Source organism: Pseudorasbora parva, chromosome 3 (genome assembly GCF_024679245.1).
Source record: "Pseudorasbora parva isolate DD20220531a chromosome 3, ASM2467924v1, whole genome shotgun sequence".
Classification (NCBI taxonomy): domain Eukaryota; kingdom Metazoa; phylum Chordata; class Actinopteri; order Cypriniformes; family Gobionidae; genus Pseudorasbora; species Pseudorasbora parva.
In genome coordinates, this window is record NC_090174.1 from 41,455,089 (window position 1) to 41,479,714 (window position 24,626).

At 39.3% G+C, this 24,626-nt stretch overlaps 1 protein-coding gene across 2 annotated transcripts in view; it reads right to left on the reverse strand.

Moving 5' to 3' along the window:
* dnah10 (dynein axonemal heavy chain 10) overlaps positions 1-24,626 on the reverse strand; it is a 58,203-nt gene that overhangs the window by 25,701 nt on the left and 7,876 nt on the right. For both annotated transcript variants that reach the window (XM_067438913.1, XM_067438914.1), the window contains exons 17-52: positions 20,336-20,500; positions 20,026-20,233; positions 19,780-19,936; positions 17,120-17,599; positions 16,873-17,031; positions 16,058-16,174; positions 15,488-15,590; positions 15,226-15,404; positions 14,926-15,137; positions 14,586-14,742; positions 13,198-13,431; positions 12,993-13,115; positions 12,675-12,908; positions 11,087-11,310; positions 10,721-10,990; positions 10,447-10,630; positions 10,229-10,363; positions 9,444-9,596; positions 7,015-7,203; positions 6,241-6,387; positions 5,940-6,131; positions 5,741-5,859; positions 5,451-5,609; positions 5,219-5,354; positions 5,021-5,143; positions 4,519-4,650; positions 4,217-4,433; positions 3,844-3,963; positions 3,545-3,690; positions 3,280-3,432; positions 2,932-3,192; positions 2,602-2,774; positions 1,901-1,994; positions 917-1,081; positions 486-674; positions 168-339 (exon numbers count right to left, since the gene is read on the reverse strand). In XM_067438913.1, coding sequence (XP_067295014.1) covers positions 168-339; positions 486-674; positions 917-1,081; positions 1,901-1,994; positions 2,602-2,774; positions 2,932-3,192; positions 3,280-3,432; positions 3,545-3,690; positions 3,844-3,963; positions 4,217-4,433; positions 4,519-4,650; positions 5,021-5,143; positions 5,219-5,354; positions 5,451-5,609; positions 5,741-5,859; positions 5,940-6,131; positions 6,241-6,387; positions 7,015-7,203; positions 9,444-9,596; positions 10,229-10,363; positions 10,447-10,630; positions 10,721-10,990; positions 11,087-11,310; positions 12,675-12,908; positions 12,993-13,115; positions 13,198-13,431; positions 14,586-14,742; positions 14,926-15,137; positions 15,226-15,404; positions 15,488-15,590; positions 16,058-16,174; positions 16,873-17,031; positions 17,120-17,599; positions 19,780-19,936; positions 20,026-20,233; positions 20,336-20,500 — 6,381 coding nt within the window. The remainder of the gene's footprint in view (positions 1-167; positions 340-485; positions 675-916; positions 1,082-1,900; positions 1,995-2,601; positions 2,775-2,931; positions 3,193-3,279; positions 3,433-3,544; positions 3,691-3,843; positions 3,964-4,216; positions 4,434-4,518; positions 4,651-5,020; positions 5,144-5,218; positions 5,355-5,450; positions 5,610-5,740; positions 5,860-5,939; positions 6,132-6,240; positions 6,388-7,014; positions 7,204-9,443; positions 9,597-10,228; positions 10,364-10,446; positions 10,631-10,720; positions 10,991-11,086; positions 11,311-12,674; positions 12,909-12,992; positions 13,116-13,197; positions 13,432-14,585; positions 14,743-14,925; positions 15,138-15,225; positions 15,405-15,487; positions 15,591-16,057; positions 16,175-16,872; positions 17,032-17,119; positions 17,600-19,779; positions 19,937-20,025; positions 20,234-20,335; positions 20,501-24,626) is intronic.

The window sequence follows — 24,626 nt, forward strand, 5'->3', positions numbered from 1 at the left end:
CTGACAACACAAAGAAACTGCTGTTAGCATCTCTTTCATACAGTCCATAAAACTGTAACATGATTTGTTCATGCTTACATGTTATACAAGAATGTAAACTAAATAGATCAATTTACAAAGGTGTATGTTACCTTATTAGACTTCATTAAGTCAGTTGTTTTAAATACCTGATGTTAGCATGTTGTTGATGAGCTCCAGAAAACCTTCCTCAGCCACATGGGCATCAGTGAACAGAAAGACCATTTTCTTGTTCTCTATACCCAATTTAAGGTACAGAGTTTTCAGATCCTCACGAAAGTTGGTCTCTGAGTACCCTCTACTAAGCACAATTTCAAACACCTATAAAAAAAACAGCATAAAATGATTCTTACTACTTATATCAATTTAAAAAGAATACAGGGGGGTAGATTAATCTAGATAAAATATATAAAAGCAGAAGAAATACAAGAAATTGTGCATATTGAATATGAAAAACTATGTATCACCTCATAACCTGCAGTAAAGGCAGCCAGCTTTGTAAGAGATTGTTTCCCTGAACCACCTACACCAACCAGCAACGCATGACTACGGTCCATTCTGATGATGCGATGAATGACAGTCAGGTGTTCGAGAGCATCATCAAACAGCACCAAATTCATTCTGGACTTATTTTCATTATACTCCTCCAGGATCTCCTATAGGGGTCAAAAAAATGAAAAACGAGCATGAAAAGCCAAATAATAAAAGCTTCAGACTGCCAAGCTTGGTCATTTTTAGAAATACTGATGGATTTCTACTTTGGAAAGGGCATTTCTAGGTAATGCATGAATTCGGGGAAAAAAATTATAGCTTGACTGCAGCTCATACTGCTTTGGATAAAATCATCTGTCAAACACATGAATGTTAATGTAAATCGAACATTCAGACATCTATGCACCTGAAACAGAGCTTTGGATGCATCATAGTCCAGTATATCCTCATAAACTCTTGGCTCAGACTTGAGAGCTGTTCTGTAATCTCCAAACAGAATGGGGTCTCTCATGGCTGAATCAAGGTCTGATCTGAAGTGCTCTTCAATCAGATTCTTTATATGCCCCTGGACCTGTAGAGAGCAAAACCAGAGCATAAGATGACAAGTGTGCAGTTTAAAGGGATAGTTCACCCAAGAATTAAAATATAACCCATGATTTACTCACCCTCAAGTCATCCTAGGTGTATATGACTTTCTTGTTTCAGACGAATAAAATCTGAGTTACATTACAAAAGTCCTGGCCAATCCAAGCTTTATAACTGCAGTATAATTGTTCAGTTTTTGAAGTCCATAAAAATGCCTCTGTCGGTCATATAACTGCTCCACACGGCTCTAGTCTAGGCGGTTAATAAAGGCCTTCTGGAGCGAATCAATGTGTTTGTGCATTTAACTAATGAAAAGTGTTAAAAGTGCCTCTGCATTTCAAAATGCGTACTCCACCAATTACACTTGACAGACGAACAGTAAGCATTTTGAACTGCGAGAGGCACTTTCAACACTTTTTCCATTAGTTGAATACAGAAGACGATCAGCCAGAACTTTACTTTATAAAGTTTTAAATATGGATATTTTTCTTACACAAACAAATGTATTCACTTCAGAAGGCCTTTATTAACATCCCCCCATTTATATGACAGACAGAGGCATTTTTATGGACTTGAACAACAAAAAATCAGAACAACAATCACTACAATTTTAAAGCCTGGATTGGCCTGGACTTTTTTAATATAACTCCGACTGTATTCATCTGAAATAAGAATGTCATATATGCCTAGGATGACTTGATGGTAAATAATTCATGGGTTAATTTAAATTTTTTGGGGTGCACTATTCCTTTAAGATGGAGACAATTACAGGCTTTTGGAACATGCTACTTGGAAGTAAGCATACCATGATTTTGTCAGTTTCATTGATAAGTCTGTCATGGAAGACCCTTAAGCATTCATTCCTCCATACACGTACAAACTGGGTGACTGTACAGAACCTGGAGTTAAATGAGAGAAAACCATTTTTATTATAAAAATAATCATGACACAAACTGGTCATAAAAGACACTGAATGAGGCATACTGTACAATATGGAGCATCCTCTATGCTCCATATTGTACAGTATGCCTCCTCCAGTGTCTTTTATGACCAGTTTGTGTCATGATTATTTTTTTATTATTTTAAAGAGAACTGCATATGGCCCAGAGTGTTATAACACAATATAACATAATACAATAATATTAACAACAACATAACTATATATATTAACTATAATATATTATGAACAGAAATTAGGAATGTTGATATAGGTATATTAATAAGCCACAATATATTTTGTAATTTCAGATACTTCAAGAACTGTGTGTTCTTTAATAAAAACAATAGTTTTTGAGGCAAAAAATAAATATGATTTCAGTTTACATCATGATTGTTTTTTTTTTATTTTGTATATATTAATAATGAGTTTGCTAAAGCCCCCTAGCGAGCCCAGGCCTTCTGGTTAAGAACCAATGGTAGAGACTGTATTGAAATACTGCAAACATCAAACTAAAAAGGACTTCCTCAGTGCTTTCTTATTCATCTGAATAATGAAAAACTCCTAACCTTTCAGGATTGGTCATTGTCAAGCCATGGTAGACTCTGGAGAGATCTCGCAGGTTAAAGATGTAGTGAAACTTGGAGGGTGTTGGTGGTAGGTCCTTAATTATGGTTTTGTACAATTCCAGAGTACAAAAGGTCAACTTGTCACAGATGTTTTGAATGCATTCCTCAAAGCGCTTTAAAATACAAGAGCAATAATTCTGATTAATGTCAATCATTAATTTCATGAATTAGCCCAACTATGGTAATGATCCGAAGCCTAAAAGAGAAATTCTTTTATGAAATCATGAAAGAAAATGTCATTTCATCAGATATGGGCAGCTGAATTATTACCTTGGTGTGTCCTTTAAGTATGGAACAGTAGATGAGGTCCAGAGACTCTTCTTCCGGGAAGGGGATGTTGAACACACTGAAAAGAGAGATGAATCGAGGGTCTACCTCATTCCTACCACCCCCTGCCTTCCCCATTGCTGCAATGAAGCCCAAGTCCTTTATGAGTTTATAGTTAAGTTCCTTTCCTCTGTCATACATGCCCCCCCTGTCCAATAGCAGCTTTAGAAGAGCTATAGGCTGCTGGGTTCCATATTCATCCACCTGAGATCAAACAAAAATGAATCCATGATGAGCCGTGAGGTGAAGGTCCAGTCTTGGATATGACCTACAGTATAAATTAATTCTTACCCTTGGCATGTTGAGGTCATCCATAAAGACAAGGAGTCTTTTGCCCATTGGAGGACCAAACGTGTCTTTGGTTCTCTTTTCAACACTTGCCTCCAGAGTCCTCTGCAGGTCCATGGATGTTGTTCTCGACGAGAAATTTATAGTCATCATTATCTGGGAAAAAGTGCATATTGTTAATCTGTGTGTGAAGTCCAATTGGACTGCATTCATTTATAGTTTTTAATTTACAGAAGCAGCTGTACATTATTCATAGTGATGGACTTACAGTTGTATCAGTATTGAGATTATTCAGGAAGTTCTGTATGGTGGCTGTTTTAGAGGTACCAGACTCTCCAACCAGCACCACTGGCCTTTTCACCTTCACCATCTGTTCCAACAGCCAGTTAGCACGAGTAGTGTCCACTGTCGGGACTAATAGAGAGCAACGGATCAAATACATTTTTATTGGTGAAGCATACAATACTGAATAAAATTAGACTAGACTAGTAGAGAGAAAGGAAAAGGTTGTAGAGGAAGGGACAGCAATACAAATAAGGGATAAAGAAAAGAAATAAGCTGCTTTACCAAGAATGTCGATGAATTTCATATCAGGGTTATGAATGTATTCTGATACCATCGATCTCCAGGGAACCCACTTCTTTTGGGTTCCATCAAAGTGAAAATCATAGAGAGTTGGCAGGTAAACTGCAAAATTAAACAAAATATACAATAACAAGAAGCATTTCGATTAATAATAACACCAGCAATTTAATTTAATTTAAGAAAAATATTTATATGAAAAAAGGGGAACTGGCTGATCTTGTATATGGATCTGTCGTTTGTCATTGTTATTAAAATGATGTATACAGTTTCATGTGCTCTAAGAAATACTTATACTTTCTTAATTAACTGTCGATGTATGGTAATACGTTAATTTTGGACGTTGCTTCCACCTCACCTGGAATTTGTCCAGGGCCAGCAAGCACCTTCTCATCATGAATACTGCTCAGAGAGGACAATTTTTTGATAAACTCATCAAACTTCTGTCTGCCTTTTTCCAGGAGAGTAGCCCCCAGCGAACAGTACAGTGCTTCCAGAAAATAACACTCCAGCTCCTCAGAAAGGAAGTCCTCATTCTCCAGCAGAGAATCCAGCATCACAGTCAACTGCATCACCTACAAGAAAAAAAGAAGTTTGTGCAACACGCTACAGAGATGACTTACACTGTAGGGTTGTTTAGGTATCTACTGAATCACTTACCATGTTTAAATCCGTCTGTGGGATCACAGTCTTCAGTTTCTCTGTCTGTTTTCCATCAACCATACCATCCACTATCATATCAATGGCACTTGGTACATATTTTTCAAACAGTTTGCAGAGTTCTGTCTTTTCCTGTTAAAAGAGCAAAGGCATGTTGAAAATATAATCTTAGCATCTTGTCAGAACATGAATTTTACTGTTTTATTATTCTCAGTGGTGATTTGTCAGAGATTATATCTATCATGTATTTTGTTAAATTGTATGCTCCCACACACAGATCTTAAAACTACCTTGAAAATAAATGGCAATAATCTTTTCACTCCCAAATTTCCATTATATTTAATTTAGCCCTTCCCCCTTTTTTGGTAAAAACAAATGTTTGTTATGGCTGTCAACCTCCTCTGACATGTAAAAAGTGCACTCAGCTTTCTTGGTTGATAAACCTCTAGTAGAATTTTTTGGGAGAAGTTAAGAACACTGTAAATTATATATATAGACATACTTTAGGGGCTCTGCTGTTGACCCATTTTTCCCAGAAGGGAGCGTAGCGGAGGTTTTTGGGATCCACAAACACCATTCCACAACGAGAAACGGTAGCAGGGGAGGCATACTGCAGATCTCCAACCTAAAATACATCAGTTTGGTTTGCAAGTCTACAACAGTTACAGTCCTTTGACAAAATGAATGGTTTACATAATACCTCAAAAAGCAGAGCACAGTGGTTCTGTAGACGAATTCTCTCTCCATTAGCCAGTGTGAGAAGCTTGTTATCATCCATAACTGAATTCATGTTCTCCACCCATAGAGCGTCTACATCTCCATCAAAGAGGACGTACCTGTAAAGCATAGCCAAATTCATGTTAGAATTCTGTTTTATTTCATGACTTCGATATAAAATAGATGTAGAATAACTTTTAAGCCTTTATTTTCACCTCCTTTCTTTTTTGTCTGTGGGTTTATTGATGTCACGGAATATGTTAGACAGTATCCCATCAGTCCAATCTCTCGTGATTGGGTCCAGTATCCCATATAGCTCAATCACACTCATCGCTTTAGGGTTCAGGCTGTACATTTTGGTCAGCAGGCCCAACCTACAGATACAATTGAACAGTTACGGTATGTGTATTTGCCTGAGAGAACAATTTGTGTTATGAATATGTAGCAGAATTTCTAGAATATATATATAATGTGTATAATATGTAATTTATGAGTAGACAAAGACCTGGTCTGTGACTGGCAGAGTGTGTTGATCACCACAGATTTCCCTCCTCCTGTTGGTCCAACCACCATGGTTGTGTGTCTGGTCATCATAGTCTCATACATTTGTACCACTTTGTCCACCTACATTCACAAATTAGCCATAAATCTTTACATTTAATAATTACAATCCTTTGAAAATGGGTTTAGAAGGGAAGAATCACCTGGCTTGACAGCATAATATACTTATTCTCCAGGAGGGTTTCCTCTACAGCGTCATTAAAGCTGGGGTAACGTACACGTGGGCAGTCAAGCCCGGGGAACAGATCCGAAATGAGGCCCAAAAACAGAGGAACATCCTCAAATACAAACTTGGGCAGGTTCATATCTCTTAGAGCCCTCATCAAAACAACATCCTAATAGGAGTAAAGAAAGGAGAAAGATCAAAAGGAAAATAAATAGTAGTAATTAGAGGAGGTGATGGCAGCTCATTAAGGTGGCTTGGAAAATGATGAAGAGAGATACCTCACTGAGATCTGGTGAACCTCTCTTCAACTCCCCTGCCATTACTAACACTGACTTCAGTGCCCTAAGCCCAAAGTCATAGTGTGACTGTTTAGACAGCTGCTCCCGTGCTAGTTTGTATAGCACTGTCATCTTCTTTGCCAAAACCTGCAAATAAACAATTTATGCACATTTTTGTTTGCTTAATCACAAACTGAAAATTGGCTCTGAAAATACTAAATTATGTTTATTAACAAAGTTCAGGAGAAGCACGTTCAGATAATTCACATGAGTGGAGAGCACTCAGCAGCTCAACAATAAAGGAATACACATTTCAATTTACTCCCTCTAAATTATATATAAGTGTGAACTTGTGAATCTTTTAGATTAAAAACAATTAAATTGTATAATTTATTCTCTCTTTAGGGATGATCAATGATGAGCAATGATTTTGTGAGATGTTATACAATCTTAGAAAATATTTTTCTTATAGACCATCTTTAAAGAAATAGTTTAATGTTACCAAAAATATTAAAATTCTGCCATCAATTACTTACTTTCATGTCGCTTCAAACCCACAAGACTTTTATTCATCTTTGAAACACAAATGAGGATATTTTTTAATAAAATCTTTTTTGAAATTGTCTTGTGTCTTTTTTGTGTTTTAAAGATGAACAAAATTCTTATGGTTTGTAACGACAAATTGCTGACAGAATTTTCATTTATTTGTGGGTAAACTAAACATTTAATCTACTGACAGCCCAGCCCTCATTTTTAAATAGAATAATTCCCCACCTTAGCCATAAGAAAGCCTTCCGAGAAGAGCATGATCTCGCAGATCTGCTGCAGGTCAGGCACGATGACTACCACTGGTCTGAATAAAGTTTTCACTGACTCAGGAAGTTCTGTGCGGCCAGCATAACCAGGGTTCATTGTGATGAAGATCCCAATACGGTTATCTAGACTAATTTCTTGACCTTCAAACTAAACACAAAAAAACAAAAGTCAGAGCCTAAAATCAACCATCTTTCAGTATACAGGTGCTGTTCATATAATTAGAATATCATCAAAAAGTTTTTTTAATTTGACTAATTCCATTCAAAAAGTGAAACTTGTATATTATATTCATTCATTACACGAGACTGATATATTTCAATGTTTATTTCTTTTCATTTTGAAGATTATAATTGACAGCTAAGGAAAATTCCAAATTCAATATCACAGAAAATTAGAATATTACTTAAGACCAATACAAAGAAAGGATTTTTAGAAATCTTGGCCAACTAAAAAGCATGAACTTGAAAAGTATGAGCATGTACAGCACTCAATACTTAGTTGGGGCGCTCCTTTTGCCTGAATTACTGCAGCATTGCGGCATGGCATGGAGTCGATCAGTCTGTGGTATTGCTCAGGTGTTATGAGAGCCCAGGTTGCTCTGATAGTGACCTTCAGCTCTTCTACATTGTTTGGTGTGGCATATCGCATATTCCTCTTCACAATATCCCATAGTTTTACTATGGGGTGAAGGTCAGGTGAGTTTGCTGGCCAATTAAGAACAGGGATACCATGGTCCTTAAACCAGGTACTGGTTGCTTTGGCACTGTGTGCCGGTGCCAAGTCCTGTTGTAAAATAAAATCTGCATCTCCATAAAGTTGGTCAGCAGCAGGAAGCATGAAGTGCTCTAAAACTTCATGCAGCAGGAAGCATGAAGTGCTCTAAAACTTCCTGGTATACGGCTGCGTTGACCTTGGACCTCAGGAAACACAGTGGACCAACACCAGCAAATGACATGGCACCAAACCATCACTAACTGTGAAAACTTTACACTGGACTTCAAGCAATGTGGATTGTGTGCCTCTCTTCTCTTCCTCCAGACTCTGGGACCCTGATTTCAAAAGGAAATTAAAAATGTACTTTCATCAGAGAACATAACTTTGGACCACTCAGCACCCCTTTTTGTCTTTAGCCCAGATGACACGCTTCTGATGCTGTCTGTGCTTCAAGAGTGGCTTGACACAAGGAATCTGACAGCTGAAACCCATGTCTTGCATACATCTGTGCGTAATGGTTCTTGAAGCACTGACTCCAGCTACAGTCCACTCTTTGTGAATCTCCCCCACATTTTTGAATTAATTATCACTATTGCTTGTACACTGTTTTCTACCACATTTTTTCTCCTCTCACCTCTCTATAAATTAAAGCTCTGTGAACAGCCAGCCTCTTTTGCAATGACCTTTTGTGTCTTGCCGTCCTTGTGCAAGGTGTCATTTGTCGTCTTTTGGACAACTGTCAAGTCAGCAGTCTTCCCCATGAAAAACGCTCCGCGTCCACACAATCATTTTCAATCGTTTTCCAAATATATATATATATATATATATATATATATATATATATATATATATATATATATATATATATATATATATATATATATATATATATATTTATTTAATATAAAAAAACAATGCTCTATCCTATTCCTTCTTCCCAGGACCCACCTGGCTGTTCAGCTCCTCCAGTGTCTTCGACTTGCGTTATTTCTGCTACTCGTTTATTTACTCTTTGAAATTTTCCCTAGAAAAGGCACTGAGTTTTTTAACAGTATGTACAAACTGACAATTAATATTTAACAAGTTCTGTCAAAACAGAAAGCATACAAAACAACTGCTGTACAATGTCGTTCACCATCTTGGCTGAATTGGTCATATGACTGTATCACATGGCTAAAAATGCGTCATCGTATTAAAAAGCCTCCGTTTTCACAGTCCACACTACGACGCAAAGACGGCGTTTTCAAATGTATCCGCTTTGGAGAGCGTTTTCAAAACGATAATTAAAACGCTGTCTCAGTGTGGACGGAAGGCCAAAACGGAGAGAAAAATATACGTTTTAAAAAGAAAACGTATTAGTGTGGACATGGCCTACATAACTAGACTGAGACCATTTCATGGCTTTGCAGGTGTTTTGAGTTAATTAGCTGATTAGAGTGTGCCACCAGGTGTCTTCAATATTGAATTTTTTCAGTTATAATCATCAAAATGAAAAGAAATAAACATTTGAAATATATCAGTCTGTGTGTAATGAATGAATATAATATACAAGTTTCACTTTTTGAATGGAATTAGTTAAATAAATCAACTTTTTGATGATATTCTAATTATATGACCAGCACCTGTTTGACCATAAATGTAGCTCTGGACTAAAATTCCAGAAACAAACTCACTTGAAACCTCTTGAGGTCCAGCATTAGAGCGTTTCGGATTGTTTGGATTTGGGATGAGATAACAGACAGCACTGAGGCGTCAATGCGGTTGAACTCATCAAAACAGCCCCAGGCTCCACACTGAGCTAAACCAGAGAGGATTTTCCCTACAGCCTAAAGGAAAAGAAAAACAAAATCTAAATTAATAAAATACAAAAATATTTGGGATCAGGTAATGATTTTTTTTTCTTCCTGAAAATTATTTTTTTATTCAGCAGGGATGCTAAATTTATCAAGTGACATTGAAGAGATCTAAAATGTTACAAAATATTACAAATAAATGCTGTTCTTTTGAATTTTCTATTCATTAAAAAATTCTGAGGGGAAAAATATGGTTTTCACAAAGATATTAAGCAAAACGTCTCGGTTACGTATGTAACCCTCGTTCCCTGAAGGAGGGAACGGAGACGTACGTCCCAATTCGTCGGTTCAGTTCTGACGTACGTCGAACGTGACCGACTGAAAGGGAACAACAGTTTTCAACTGTGATAATACTCAGCATATTAGGATGATTTCAGAAATATCATGTGACACTAAAAACTGGAGTAATGATGCTGAAAAATCAACTTTACTATCAAAATAGAACAAAAAAAATATAATTTTTAAATTTTACATTTTTAAGTTTTAGTTTTTACATTTTGAACATACATATTGAAATACATCATCTTAATAATTTTGTTAAACTAAATGCATCAACATGCAAAGCAATAATCTTTCAGTAGAGTTTTAAGTCTGCAGTCTCTTACCATGTAGTCCATGCCCTCTCCACAGTTGGTGACCACACACAAAAGCCCCAAAGCTTTTGCCAGGTCTTTAGTGGATTCAGTTTTCCCTGTACCCGCAGGCCCAGCTGGTGCTCCACCCAGGAACATAGACAAGGCCTAAGCGCATCATACAATGCTTTAATAAGACGTGTACTAATAAAACAGGCCATTTAGGGTGTACAACTGTGTAAATCAAGTACCTGGGTAAGTGTGAGATAGATACGGTCAGTCAGGGGGGTAATGACCAGCCTGCCGTTCAACCCCATGTACTCATAGCCGTAAGAGAACTGAGCACTGCACTGCCTCACAAACAGCTCATCGGGCTCTTTAACCCAGTAGAATCTCAACTGACTCTCCCATTCAAACTCACGGGCATCTGTAATACTGCCCAAAGAAAAAGTGTTTTTAGGATGGAATATTTAAAAAATACTGAACGTTACAACCACTTTTGAGGGGACAGTTTTCATATCTTACCTATCTCTGACAAAAGTGTCCACAATGTCCCTTGCGTGGACATCGATGATGAGGACAGTGTTGATTTTCCGTCTGTCATTCTTATTTAAAGGTTGTGTGATGCGCTTCACCAAGTCATTGATCTGCTGGTGCATTTTCTTTGCGTACTGTTTTAGCGCCTGCTTTTCTCCTTGATTCATCCTTTTAAAGACGTCTTCCACCTCCCAGGTCCACCACACCTGGTTTGCTGCCAGCACTACCATGCCCTGGTAGTCAAGCATCCAGTCCACCCTGATGGAAGGGCAGGCGACCATATTATAAAATTCTCATAAATTCAAACTAGACACAAAAAAAGTTCAATGAGATACAGTCTAGTAATGTCCTCACCTAGTCTTTTGGTGGTTATAGAAGTAAATAGCCTCTTTGGTGATGAGTCGGTTGGTTCTCCTCATCTCCAGCAGCACTCCAGTCATCCAGTCCTCCACACGGCCCTCTGCAGGGACAGGTTGTTTGAGCTCCATCACCTCCCCCTCGGCAGACACCAGTGCCCTTGCCACCATCTCTCCATTCATTCCCGTATCAAAACGCAAAGCTGCAATGTTGTCATACATCTGTCGATGAGGGAAAATAATTGTTATTGAATAATTTATGGTCGGTCTGTTGTGCACCTGTTATTTTATTCAGTTCATTTGAATGATTTTAATTTAAGCTTAAACAGCTTAGAGCAGGGGTTTTCAAACCAAGATTTGGGGACCACCATTGGGCCACAAAGGATTGCTAGTGGGTTTGTGAAGTTTATCAGTGTAAACAATATAAAAATAAATAAATAATACAAAAAGATAACTCTAATATCTAAATAAACAAATACATTTCTAAATAAAATACATTTTGATTTAAATTTGATTTAAATAAATAAACTAGATAAAAAAGTTTGTAGACAAACTTTAGCGAGAAAGTTTGAAATAGTGCAAGTTTAGTAGTTAGATAGATAGATTGCTAGGGTACTCAAAAGCCTCTTTCAGACTGGCAGTACAAATCCTATTTTTTATGCAAAGCCGAACGTCTACACTGTGTATCGCAACTGTTCAGAACCGAATTTGTGTGTCCATGCTGCTCTTTCATTTTCTGGAATATCTGCATTGGTTTATATGGCAACGACATTATGTTGGTAGGCATAAGCAGCAACAACAACCACAATATAGAGACGGTTGGTAATACAGATGTTGCCTGCAGCCGCCATGCACTGGACTACTGCGTCTTTTGAGGCAACAACAGAACCATGTAAGGCATGTAATTTTCTGCTCGACCGGCACACTTTTCAACAACACACCTTTGTTTCTGCAGCGTCAACAACATCTGCCGTTTACTTTTTACGTGGCATGAGAAATTTACATAAAATGAAAAGGATTTCAAGCCACTTTAAACGGATTTGGACTGAAAGTAAAGTGGTTGCTAGTGTGTTACGATCTGGTTGTTAGGGTACTCTGAGTGGCTGCTAAAATCTTGCTTCATGGTAACTAGGTACTTATGTTGTTGCTAGGGTGTTGCTATGTGTTTGCTATGTTACTCGGGGTGGTTGATATGCGGTTGCTAGGATACTTAGGGTAGTTGCTATCGGGTTGTTAGGGTACACAAAACACATTTATAATATTAATTTTTCCATGGTATTAATTGGGTCTTTATACTTGAAAATATATAACTGCCTTTTAAACTTTAGGATGGGGCTCCTTGCAAGAGGAGGAGCATAGTTTGGGGTCCATGGCATCTAAAAGATTGTAAGCCCCTGTAGTAGAGTATGAGTAGCCTAATAAAAGCAGGTTTTATTGCACATGAAACCAAATTCTACTTGTTCTATCCCTATATTTTATCAAATTCAAATATGCATGTGAATCATTCATTAATATCAATAACATGCAAAAATACAAAATTTATAAAACAAATGTTCATCTTATCCTTTTTTAGCACGCAAAATGACCTTGATCATGTGCTCCTGCACACAAGTAGGCTCACTGCTCCCCAGAATACTGAGCAGCTCATCGTCAGAAATGAAGAAAAAGCGTGGGAAAGCGTTTCTCTTGGAATCAAGGTAATCATTCAGGCTCTTTTGACACTTCTCCAAACCATCGCTTAGGTTCTGCAGGTCAGCCAGACGATTTGGTACCAGACAGCATCTCTTAATTCCAGGGTCCTTTACTGTGTCAGTCATTATCTGGTGATATCCAACAGAGTATAAGGGATTTACATTCTTCCCACAAAAACACTTTTACATATTAGTTGTTGGTGCAGAACTCACCTTTTTGAACATTTTGTCAATATTTTCAAATTTTTTAGCTTCCTCAGGTAGCTGTGACCGAATGTCCCCTCCAATGAAGATGCTTTCGAGGTACATCCATTTTTGCTGTACTAACATCCATACCTACAAATTTAGGAGCAATAGTAAAGAAATTACTAAAAGGAAGTGTGGTTTTAAAGTCAAGATAGTGTTGGTTTACACTGACCTCAATAACCTCACTAATGAGTGATAGATTCTTCTCCCACTGCTGCACGGTGGCCAGGAAGGGACCTACAAAGTGGCTGCCTGCCATACTTTGCAGGTTCATGGCATCATCATCCAAGTGCTGGAGGATGTCATCCACAGCACCAAGAATGAAGCCATGCTCCTGTGTGCCTTTTAAGAACCGCTGCACATTGAACTTCATAATTTCCCATGTTTCCTCCACTTCTTTTACTCCCTGTAAAAATACACAAAAGCACTCTGTAAACTAATTTCTAGGGCTGTTTCGAATGCCATTTTTTGAGCTTCGAAGCTTAGGTGGCAATCAATATCGAATATTCGAAGCTTCGGTGGGTGGGGCTAAATATATAATAATAGTGTCGGTTTGCATTTGTATCATCTTTCACGACTTCACGTTTCACTCTTCGGCATCGTAAATGTGTTGCGGCAGACCCAGTGGAGTGCAGTGTTGCATTTAGTGCAATATGATCAGGTGGCACACATTCTTTAAATATTAATAAACATTTAATAATCTTTTAAATAGAACAGTTTCCGGTACGCATTACACGGGCAGGTTTATGCTCCGAAAACGGACAGTGCACAAGTGATACAAAACACAAAGTCTGTTGAGAGCAAGAATTTTAATAAGGTATTAATAACGAACCTTTCTTTAAAACAAATGAATCCCAAAACAGAAATTAAATTAGTAACACACAGTGATTTCAATTAACTGTAATAAATAAAGAACACGGTAGCATGCTTATAAACAGTTGAATAAGAATAAATGAATTGTTTTTAAAATGACACAAAATGTAATATCTATTACAATTAGTTTTATTCTATATAAGGGATTTATTTTGTCTTATTCTGACTTTTTGTTAATTTAAATCTTTAAAATGCGCGATGCTTTTATTGAAAGCATGTTGCAGTGTTTTTTTTAATTTATCATTATTATTTCAAGCATGAGTGAGAATGAGTCCGCGACAGAAGTCACGTGTTGAAAAAAAAAAAACGAATATTCGAATCTCAAAACTGAAAATCGAATGCTACCTCACCGAACGAATATTCGAATATTCGATTATTCTAGTACAGCCCTACTAATTTCACAATCATTTATGAAATTTTATAGAATGTTGGCAACCAAACATCCAATAGAAGTCAATGGGAACAGAAACTGTTTGGTTACAACATTCTTCTTTATATACCAACTATACTATTTTATGTTCCACAGAAGAAAAAAATCATGCAGGTTTGGAATTTCTTGATTGCAGTATGATAATAATTGTGATAATAATTTTTTGGTGGACTTTCCCTTTAATGCTTAGGCTGGATTTCAAACCATTACTATTATAAGAAGTGTAGTTGAATTTCATTTTTGGTGAGATTTCTAACCGTCTCGATGCCAAGCTCCTTTACAGCTGAGGTGACAATATCACTGATGACGTTGCCATACTTGTGCAGTTCCATGGAGAACATGTTCTCCAGAGTGAAGGTGTTTGGGTTCATCTCAAAGCTGGTGCCTGTCCTCTCCATTAGGCCCTTCCAGTGCCTGCCACAACCAAGTAAGCACTTGAGTCTCGTGTGGCATAAAGTATATCCAAACAGCTAGAGACCTTAGCTTAAGCTACCATTTTGAATATCACACTATTCAGCCCTTAAATATATTTACTAGCTTAAAGGCAGAGACATATTACTTTAAGTTAAAACGTTATAAAATCTTATAAGCATTTACCTGTCCCTGAGAGCCTTATTTTTTAGGTCCAAAAGGAGAGGGAGTGACTCTCTGAATTCTTTCATACGGCCCTCCAGGAAGAAAGATACAGGAAGAGCTCTTACATCCTTTGGCAGCTTCCGCAAGCTCTTGATAAGTCCTTCTATACCGTCCTGCAGGAGCTTTATGTCCAGATTTACCCAAAGGGTCTGTGACCACTCTGTTTTAGCTGCCTGAGGAATACACACACACCTGTGTCACAGCTGTTCAGAACCAACATAACAATAAGTAAAAGTTTATATAATGAATTGACGTGCTAACTTTCTGGCTCTTATAAATCTCATAGATCTGTCTCAGGCCCCTCATCTCCTTCTGTACATTGAGAAGCTCTGGGTACATAGTGATTGGCAGGTTGAACAACTTCTCAGCTTTAGCCAGTTCCTGACGGCTTGCCTCTACCTTAGCCAACTCCTTCTCGTAGGTATCCATGATCTCTAAACCTATAAGAGTGTACATAAACAATGATGAGGTGGGTAAGATATGAAAAACAAAACACATCAGGATAATGTCCTAGTGCTCTTGCCTTTCTCTAGGTCGTCTCCCACTGCTCCAGGCCCATGCATGTTAAAGCTCTCTGCAAATATGGAGATTTCCTGTTTATACTCCTCAATCTGATTCAGAGTGATCTGAGGAGAGAGAGAGTGAGAGAGAGAGAGAGAGAGAGAGAGAGAGAGAGAGAGAGAGAGAGAGAGAGAGAGAGAGAGAGAGAGAGAGAGAGCGAGCGAGCGAGCGAGCGAGAGAGAGAGAGAGAGAGAGAGCGAGCGAGAGAGAGAGAGAGAGAGGGAGAGAGAGAGAGAGAGAGAGAGAGAGAGAGAGAGAGAGAGAGAGAGAGAGAGAGAGAGAGAGAGAGAGAGAGAGAGAGAGAGAGAGAGAGAGAGAATTGAAACATTTAGAAATCAGGACGAGATCAGGAACCAGTTGCATGCTTCAAAACATTTTTATGTAACTGACTTAAAGCTAAAGTTATTACACATCTTAAAGGAAAAAATTAGATAACTAACGTTTAAGACTAGTCTAATAGTTTGTGCAACCAGCCACAGGTGTGTTGCTTCTCTACAATAACTTAGCTTAATTGGTCAATTATTTGTACTACCTCTGCAAAAGTCTTCTTTACTTTTCCCAAACTGCGGTCAACCCGTCTGGACTCTTTAAAAAGTTCACTCCACAGATTGCAGATGTTCGCAGACAGTTGCACCTCCTCCTCTAAAGTCTTCAGAACAAAAGTTTTGGAAAGCAGATAATGATCAATGAAATGACCACAAAACAGTTTAGTGCATATTTAATATTTTGCATGTATACAACCAAGTCAGTAAGATTATTAATCTTTTATTTTTTTGTGAAATAAATTAAAACATTTATTCACCAAGGACAACTAAGGACAGTAACAACATTTACAATGTAAAAATATTAATAATAATTATATAGAATATATATATTAAAATAAATGTCATTTTTATTACATTTTAAAGAATCCTGAAAAAAGTATGCTTCCACATAAATATTAAGCAGCATAGCAATAATAAATGTTCTTTGAGCAGCAAATCAGTATATCTAAAGGATCATGTGACACTGAAGACTGGAGTAATTAATTCAGCTTTGCTTAATTTCAAAATATACTAAAATATAAAAGATATTTTAAATTGTAATAATATATCATAACGTAACTGTTTTCCTGTATTTTTGTCAAATAAATGCAGCATTGGTGAGAATAAATAACATTTTAATAACTTTTAAAAACATAAAATATCTCACCAACTCCAAACTTTTGAACAGTAGCGTATACAGTAATTTAGTACGTATGGGTTCAACACAAGCACATATCATCTTTTAATATAGCAAATTGTTTTAGACTAATTGGTTTAAACATTAACTGTTGCTCTACTGTCTGATATGCTCAGGTCTACTCACCTCCACATTGTACATGCTCATAGTTCTGTATCGCTCTTGAATATCACTGATTCTCATTTCCACTGAAAGAGACATATCTTTAATGTCTGTGATGGTGCCCAGAACAAATTTCAGGTCCTCCAAGGTATTGGGGCTCCTCTTCAAATTATCTGACAATTTCTGTTCACAATAAACACATTTTATAAGCAACATTTCACTTACATGATTCTTAGATGAAGATTTAAAACAGTGTAACATTTGTCCTCACCAACAGCTCATTGCGCAGGTTGAAAAGCTCTTCTCGGGCCGAGTCATTGAGTAGCCTGCCCAGAGAAGTGACCCACGCTTGTGCATTCTCTTGGATGGCACAGGCCAGTGGCTCCAGGTTCAACCTAATTATGTGTTCATGCTTCACCAAAGGCTGCTTTGCCACCTCATTGCTGACCTTGACATAGAACTGAAACTTCTCATCATACATCACACAGGAGGGCTTCTTGGCCGCAAACTTCTCCATGACAATAGCTTTGTCGAGTTTCCAGAGAGAGCGGTAGCTCATCCAGGTTTTGAGGTAGAGGCTGATTCCATTAAGGAGACGCTGGATTGTCTGGGAGACGGCTGTGGCTTGCTCATTTATCTGTGGAAGCTGGCACACTTCATTGTAAAAAGTGAAGACGAATGGTTTGTCTTCACCATCCACATTCTGCGGAGGGCAATGGATGCAACTGCCATGCATCCATCGAACAAATTTCTAAAAAGATAAAAACAGGGAAAAAGGTGTGTATCTATTTTGCACTAAAACTGTGTGCATGTCAGAGAAGCAAGTCAGTTTCTGTTGTTAATTTATTTATATTTCAAAATGTTATCATAACTCGTATTTTGACTGCATTTATTTGTAATTTGAATAATAGATTGTTATTTAGAAGAAAAAAAACAATTATTGCTCATTACATTTATTTTGCTGAAAGCTGCACTATGTAATATTTCCGTCCGCTAGCTAGAGGGCGCCTATTCAAAACAAAGTTTGAGCGCAGAATCTTGGGACGTGGTCAAAAAAAATTAGGAAAAATATTATTAACATTACTAACGCCAGCACAGGGACTTTTATTATGACAGGACACAGTAGCCAGCTCCATTTCCGCTTTTCCGGTCATGAGTACAATCATTTGATTTTACTTCAGGGTTTCTACTGATACAAAGCCATATGCTAATCGCTAAAGTAACCCTTTAACGGATTACAGCTTTCACACTGCACGTGGATGTGGTCCGTCAGTCCATTCCAGGTGCAGAGTCTATTTTTTGCTGTGCTGCACTGCTGCATTAAAGTGATAGAACATTGTTCGCATTAAAATAAACATGTACTGACGCGAAAATCTAGTAATTTCACCACAGATGCATATAATTTAAAATATACTCTTGTTTCAAAGTCAACACATTTTTCCTGGCATTTAGGTTAAAAAAAGTGCCATAATGGAGAGCACCAGTCCTTTCTTGGAGGTGGAAAGCAAAGTTTTTTTATGACCTGCAGGATTTCTTTTAAAAGGGTTTAAAAACTAAAGAAAAGATGAGAGTCGGCTGTTTTTGAATAGCCTATTGTAAGTTTCTAATTTAAAATGTTTGTGATTTTAGGCTTTAACCTATGTTTAAATGTTTTGCCACTTGTGTGAGCTAAATCTAAAGTACAAGGCTATATAAATATGAATTAATGATTAATTGAATAAAATGTTGTTTAAATGTAGTACGTTAACCTGACTTCTATGAAAGAGTAAACAAAGAGAATTGCAATTCTGACTAGCCATGTTCAGTAACAACTTTTGGATTTGAAATAAAAAATAATGAATAAATGCTGTGTTTGTGGTATGCAACAGCAGATCAGTTGCGGACTGCAAACGCAGAATATGAGAAAGCACAACAGGGCGTGCGGATCCTGCACCGCATACGCAACGCAACACGCACCGCACACGCACTGCAGACGGAGTATGTGCGAAACGGGCGTTAAGCGTTTCTGCCAAATAAAACCGGAAACCAAGGGTAACGCAGATATGACGCAATCGACAGGCGACTCGGCTCCTTGGTTAAAATAGCAATTTTCTCAAAATTTACAAATAGTTTGAAACATTTGGGATATTGTAAGAACTTAGCTGAACAAAATATATAACACTGGCCTAGTGGTTTTTGGATATTTTACTGCAAAAATAATACATAGTGCACCTTTAAGTGCTGAACTGTCATACAGGGAGATAAACAAGAGAAAGAATGTTAAAAAATTATATAAACACCTAAACAGACAATTTTTTGAATATTTGCTAGATGTGTGTGCTGGAAAAAATTGTGTTTGTACACAATTGTGGATTAGACCGATCCATGGAGCAACAAAACACCCTTGTAGCCAAAAACAATTCACTACTTTATTATCAAGAAGATATTAATCTTCAACGTGCGTTCACAAGAGCACCGTGCCGCATGCGTGTTGTGTTGACGTGAGAGCAGACGTTGGAGTCATTTGGATTACTTTAATAACGTCTTTATATTTTACCTTTCTGGGACATGAAGATGGTAGTTGCGTAGGCTGTCAATGGAGGGACAGAAAGCTCTCAGATTTAATTAAAAAGATACGGGTTTGGAATGACATGAGGGTGAGTAATTAATGACATAATTGTCTTTTTTGGTTGAACTAACCCTTGAATCCCTCCCTGTTCTAACTTGTACTATTCTGAACAGTGTCTGAAATTTTACATTACTGGCCCTTCTTAACGTAAATAATTGATGAATTTTGCAATGTCAACAGTTATTGAACTGAAATAAATCAACATTGAACTGACTTGAGTTGAATAATGACAGATCACAATTGATTTACTACAGAATTAGATCTATATTGTATAAAGCGCTATATAAATGAAGGTGACGACATAAATGTAGTTTGTAACATACCCTCGTGCTCTCCACGCAGTCAGCGACACACTGTTTAATAAGCTTGTACACCTCACTGTTCTTGGGAAGCAAAGCAATCTCAGGAGCAGCTAGGATGGTATCGATTTGGAAGAGCGGAGTAGTGCCCATTAGTGCGTTGTTAAAAGCTTGAATATTCCTGAAAGACAAATGTAATGGTAAGCATAAGAGCATTAGATCTATGAGATCTATGTAAATGCATCTGTGAAAAAAATCAAATAAACCTACTGAAGCAACATCTTGGTAAGAGAATCAAAGATTTTGCGCTCCCAGTAAGCGTAGAACTGAGCCATGTGCTTGGCTTTGCCAGTGCTGGTCCCTATGATCAGACTCTCCATCTTGGTCAGGAGAGGAGTGATAGCTGCATATTTATTCACCAGCAGGTTTACCACATTTGCCCTCTCAATCTCAATGAAATCACAGAACTCCTTTATTCCTGGAATAACAGGCAGAAAACACCTTAACACATTGCCACTTTGTACCTGATGCTCTTGCAAGTTATTGAGAGTAATCTAGTCATTGCAAATAACAATATAACCTGGTAGGTGTCCGGTTGTATCTGCCATTGGGAACTTGAAAAGGTTTGCAGATTCAATGGTTTTAAGTTTATCGTCAATGTCTCGTTCATTCTTCTGAATTTGGTTCAACAGTGACTCAAATTTGGAAGTGGCCTGTTTTCCGCGTTGGATGAATTTTGCTATACCTGTTAAATGAAGTTTAATTCAAGAAATTACATTGGTAAGAACTTTAAGAAGTCATGCAAATGGTGGGGCAGCCACTACTTATTTCACAGGGTACACAAAAATGACTACTATAGCCTGCACACAAAAAAATATATATATATTGACCTAAATGTAAAATTTATGTATTTTAATTTCATATAAAATTTCCATCCAGCTGGATTACATGGTTTTAACAATGTGATGTCTTACATACTTGAAAAATGTGTGACGATGTATGCATTTGAAATAAAAATAATGAATAACTGCATACAACCATGGATCAGTTGCGCACTACAAAGCAGCATATGTAAAAGCACAACAGTGCAACACACACCGCACACGGACTGCAGACGGAGTATGTGTGAAGGAGTTGGCAAAGGCGAACGGCGCATGACATACGTCACAACCAAACATTAGCGATTGGTTATGGCAGATCCAGAGTGGCTCTGGGCAGCTCCAATAATAACTTCAACAGAGTACCCCCCTTCAAGGAAGTTAACGCTTGTCAATGGAGAGTGGCCAGACTATCTGTACCAATTAAATGTACGAGAGTCTGGTAGGACCAGGCTAGCAACATACATCTCAGGGGATCAGAATTAGGGAGCAGACATCCTGTCGAGGCAGGGGCCCGGGGAATGGAGACTCCATCCCGAGGTGGTGGAGTCAATATGTCAGAGATTCGGCCCAGTGGAAGTGGATCTATTCGCGTCTCGAGAGATGACACTTTCCACTATGGTTCTTGTGGTGTGGCAAGCAGCGTGGCGAGGGGCCGCGAGAGCGGCCGGTGACGAGTGGTAATGAGTACAAGCTGCGTGACACACCGGTCTCGTCTCGCGGCCAAGGGACGGGAGCATAAAAGGAGGAACGAAGGGAGCGGAAGACGAGAGAGGACCAGGCCTGGATTTATGTTGAGTTTTGTTATGTGTTTTGCGGGCAGTCGTCTGTGAGGGGCTGCCCGCGGTTTTACTTTCGTTTTGTTTATTTATTTGTATATTAAAGTAGTTGAACATTCGCCGGTTCCCGCCTCCTTCCTTCCAATCTACGAACTTTATTACATTGGTGCCGAAGCCCGGGAGGAAGGAGGGACACGCTGTCAGAGAGCCCTCGCTGCTGAGGGGATCGCGGTGCTGAGGAGTTCGGGCAGCGCGGATGATGAAAGACCGCGAGTGACTGCCTGAGGCGGTGGTGCTGGAGCGAGTGAAGACCGGTGGGACGGAGAGCTCGCTGCCGTGCCCCTGGGTCGAGTTGGGGTGGCGGCCGTCCTGGAGGGAGCGGAGGAGTTGCCGGCGTTCACCGTGGGCCGGAGCCTGCTGCTGTCCGCCGGAACGGGGAGGAGCAGGGAACGCGGAGCTCGCTGCCGACTGCCCTCCATCGGAGGAGCCACCGCCGGCCGCCAGGGGGCGGAGGAGGATCGGGCCGTACACCGGGCGTCCAGCACCATCGCATAGCGCTGCGAGGAAGAGCCTCTCGGCTGGTGAGGACCGAGCGGCAGTGTGTCGGGGAATTTTTTCTTTCTTTCTTTCTTTTTCCCTCTCTCCCCTCTCTCGTTCTGTAGCTCGCGAGTGCCTCCCTGGCCTGCGAGGGGCGATGGGGGTATGTGGTGTGGCAAGCAGCATGGCGAGGGACCGCGAGAGCAGCCAGTGACAAGTGGTAATGAGTACCAGCTGCGTGACACACCGGTCTGGTCTCGCAGGCAGTCGTCCGTAAGAGGGGCTGCCCGCGGTTTTACTTTCGTTTTGTTTATTTATTTGTATATTAAAGTTGTTGAACGTTCGCCGGTTCCCACCTCCTTCCTTCCCATCTACGAACTTTATTACAGTTCTCCCTCACACATTCAATCCTGCTAGGGAGTTCTGAGAGGGTCCGTCAAGACAGGGTCAGTCTACTGTTAGTAGCCCCGTTGTGGCCGGCCAGAGTATGGTTCTCTGACATAATTTCACTTTTGTAAAGCCCTCCATGGGAGATTCCCATCAGGAGGGATCTGCTGACACAGGCAGAGGGCTTAATATTTCACCCTTGAAGATTCCTCCAAGATCGCTTCTCGGCTGGTCTTACCCCATCCACACTCAAGGTGTACGTGGCTGCCATTGCGGCTTTCCACACTCCTCTGGGTGATGGGCCTATGGGTAGACATCAGCTGGTCATATGTTTCTTCTGTGGGGCTTGGAGGATGAGACCTGTGGCTTGTACCAGAGTTCCTACATGGGACCTGGTGGTGGTTATTGAAGGGCTGGTTGAGGCCCCCTTCAAACCTCTGGAGTTAGCTAAGGCCAAGAACCTTTCCCTCAAGGTTGATTTTTGTTAGCTATTTCTTCTCTGAGAAAGGGAAGGAGATCTTTGGGTCTTTGCTTTCGATATTTCAGGGGTGCCTGGAGTTTGCTCCAGGCAATGTTAAGGCTATCTTGCATACTAGGCCAGGCTATGTGCCTAAAATGCCATCTAATATGGCACGGCCTACGGTTCTGCAGGCACCTCATATGATGGTGGATGAAGAGAGACTTCTTTTGCTCTGCAGAGCTCTCAAGATTTGTATTCAATGCCTATGTATATGGCGAAAGTCAGACCAGTTTCTGATGTGTTTCGGGTCACCCAAGAAGGGGCTTCCAGGTTCAAAACAGACCATCAGCAACTGAATTGTTTAGGCTATATCTATGGTATTGCCTTCACCATTGGCCCATAAGGGCTCATTCAACCAGAGGCATGGCATCCTCTATGGACATTCTTTCAGGAAATGCCCCGATCCAAGAAATGTGTGATGCACCCTTGCCAACCCAAACACAATATTAGTAAATTTACAGTATGAACATCCCTTCTACATCTGGCACTCTAGTGCTCTTGTCCTAAGTGTTCCTGTACAAAGCTTCACACTGGGAGAGGCAGGGCTCGTTGTGGCATAGTGGGTACTCATTCCCCAAAGTGTCATAGTAAAAGCAGTTTGAGTTCCCTCAAAAGGGAAAGTCTCGGGTTCTGACTGTAACCATTGTTCCCTGAAAAGTAAACAAACACTGGCTGTGTCCGAAAACCTAGGCAGCTGACTTGATGCCTCGCTGCCTTAAACCCCGTAAGTTCCGCCATGATTTTTTTTTTACATCTACCACAACTACCACAATTCCTTGCGCTCAGGCAGTTTGGCGTGACTTTGCTTGGAACGCCACAAAGTCGTAAGTCATTGTTTGGAAGTCGCAACATAAGCAGTGTTTCCACCACAGGAACTTTACCCAGGAACCAGGAACTTTGGGTGGTACTCGGTGTGTTTTGACCGCAGAAACCAGGGTCTAAATGAAGTTCCGGGTAAATATTTCCCCCTCCAAACGGCCCTGCTCGCGTGGTAGTACTTTTTCAAAGTTCAGGAACTTTCGAGGACAGGACTTGGACGCTGAACATGCTGATTGGTTTAGCATTTTATTTCAACCAGCATTTTTAAAGTCTTTTGCGAGGTTCGGTCTACGTTCAGTAAACATGCTCTCTGTCTGATGGTACGCGTTCGTCTCAGCCATCTCACGTGCAATGTCCATAATAGCTGATAATAATATACATTGTCATTTTAAACCTAGCTTTACAAGCTTTCTGAATATGCTGCTGAATCTGCATATTAGTGCTCTTTTCTGTCGTTGTTAATGACCTCTTTAGTAAACCTATACATAACCAGCAAAAGCAGCACAGCTTGAATCTCTTCCATACTCGTTATTAATTTTTTTACAGTCTTTTTTTACAGTCTATTCACCATGTAAACGACCTGACCAATTACTTTTAAGTGTGCATCCTTACATGATGTGACAGCGCGCGCCGCCCTCATGTTGACAAGAGAGGAAAGTTCATTTTTCTGAGGGGTAAACGTTTTATTTCGTAAGTTATGAAGATAATGTTGGAATAATGACACAGCGTATATTGCCCCAGGCAGTTTTTACTTTAACTGCACCTGACAGAAGAATTATTATTTTTCTGAGATGATAATTACACTTTACAACAAATAAATAGCTTATTATATAATACTGTATTAGTCCTGGTGACCGTTAAGAGTTGCTATGGCTACAGTTAACACATTCCAGCTGCTGGAGAAAACAGCGTTGACATTTTTGATGCGGCAGAAAAAAAGCATGTCACAAA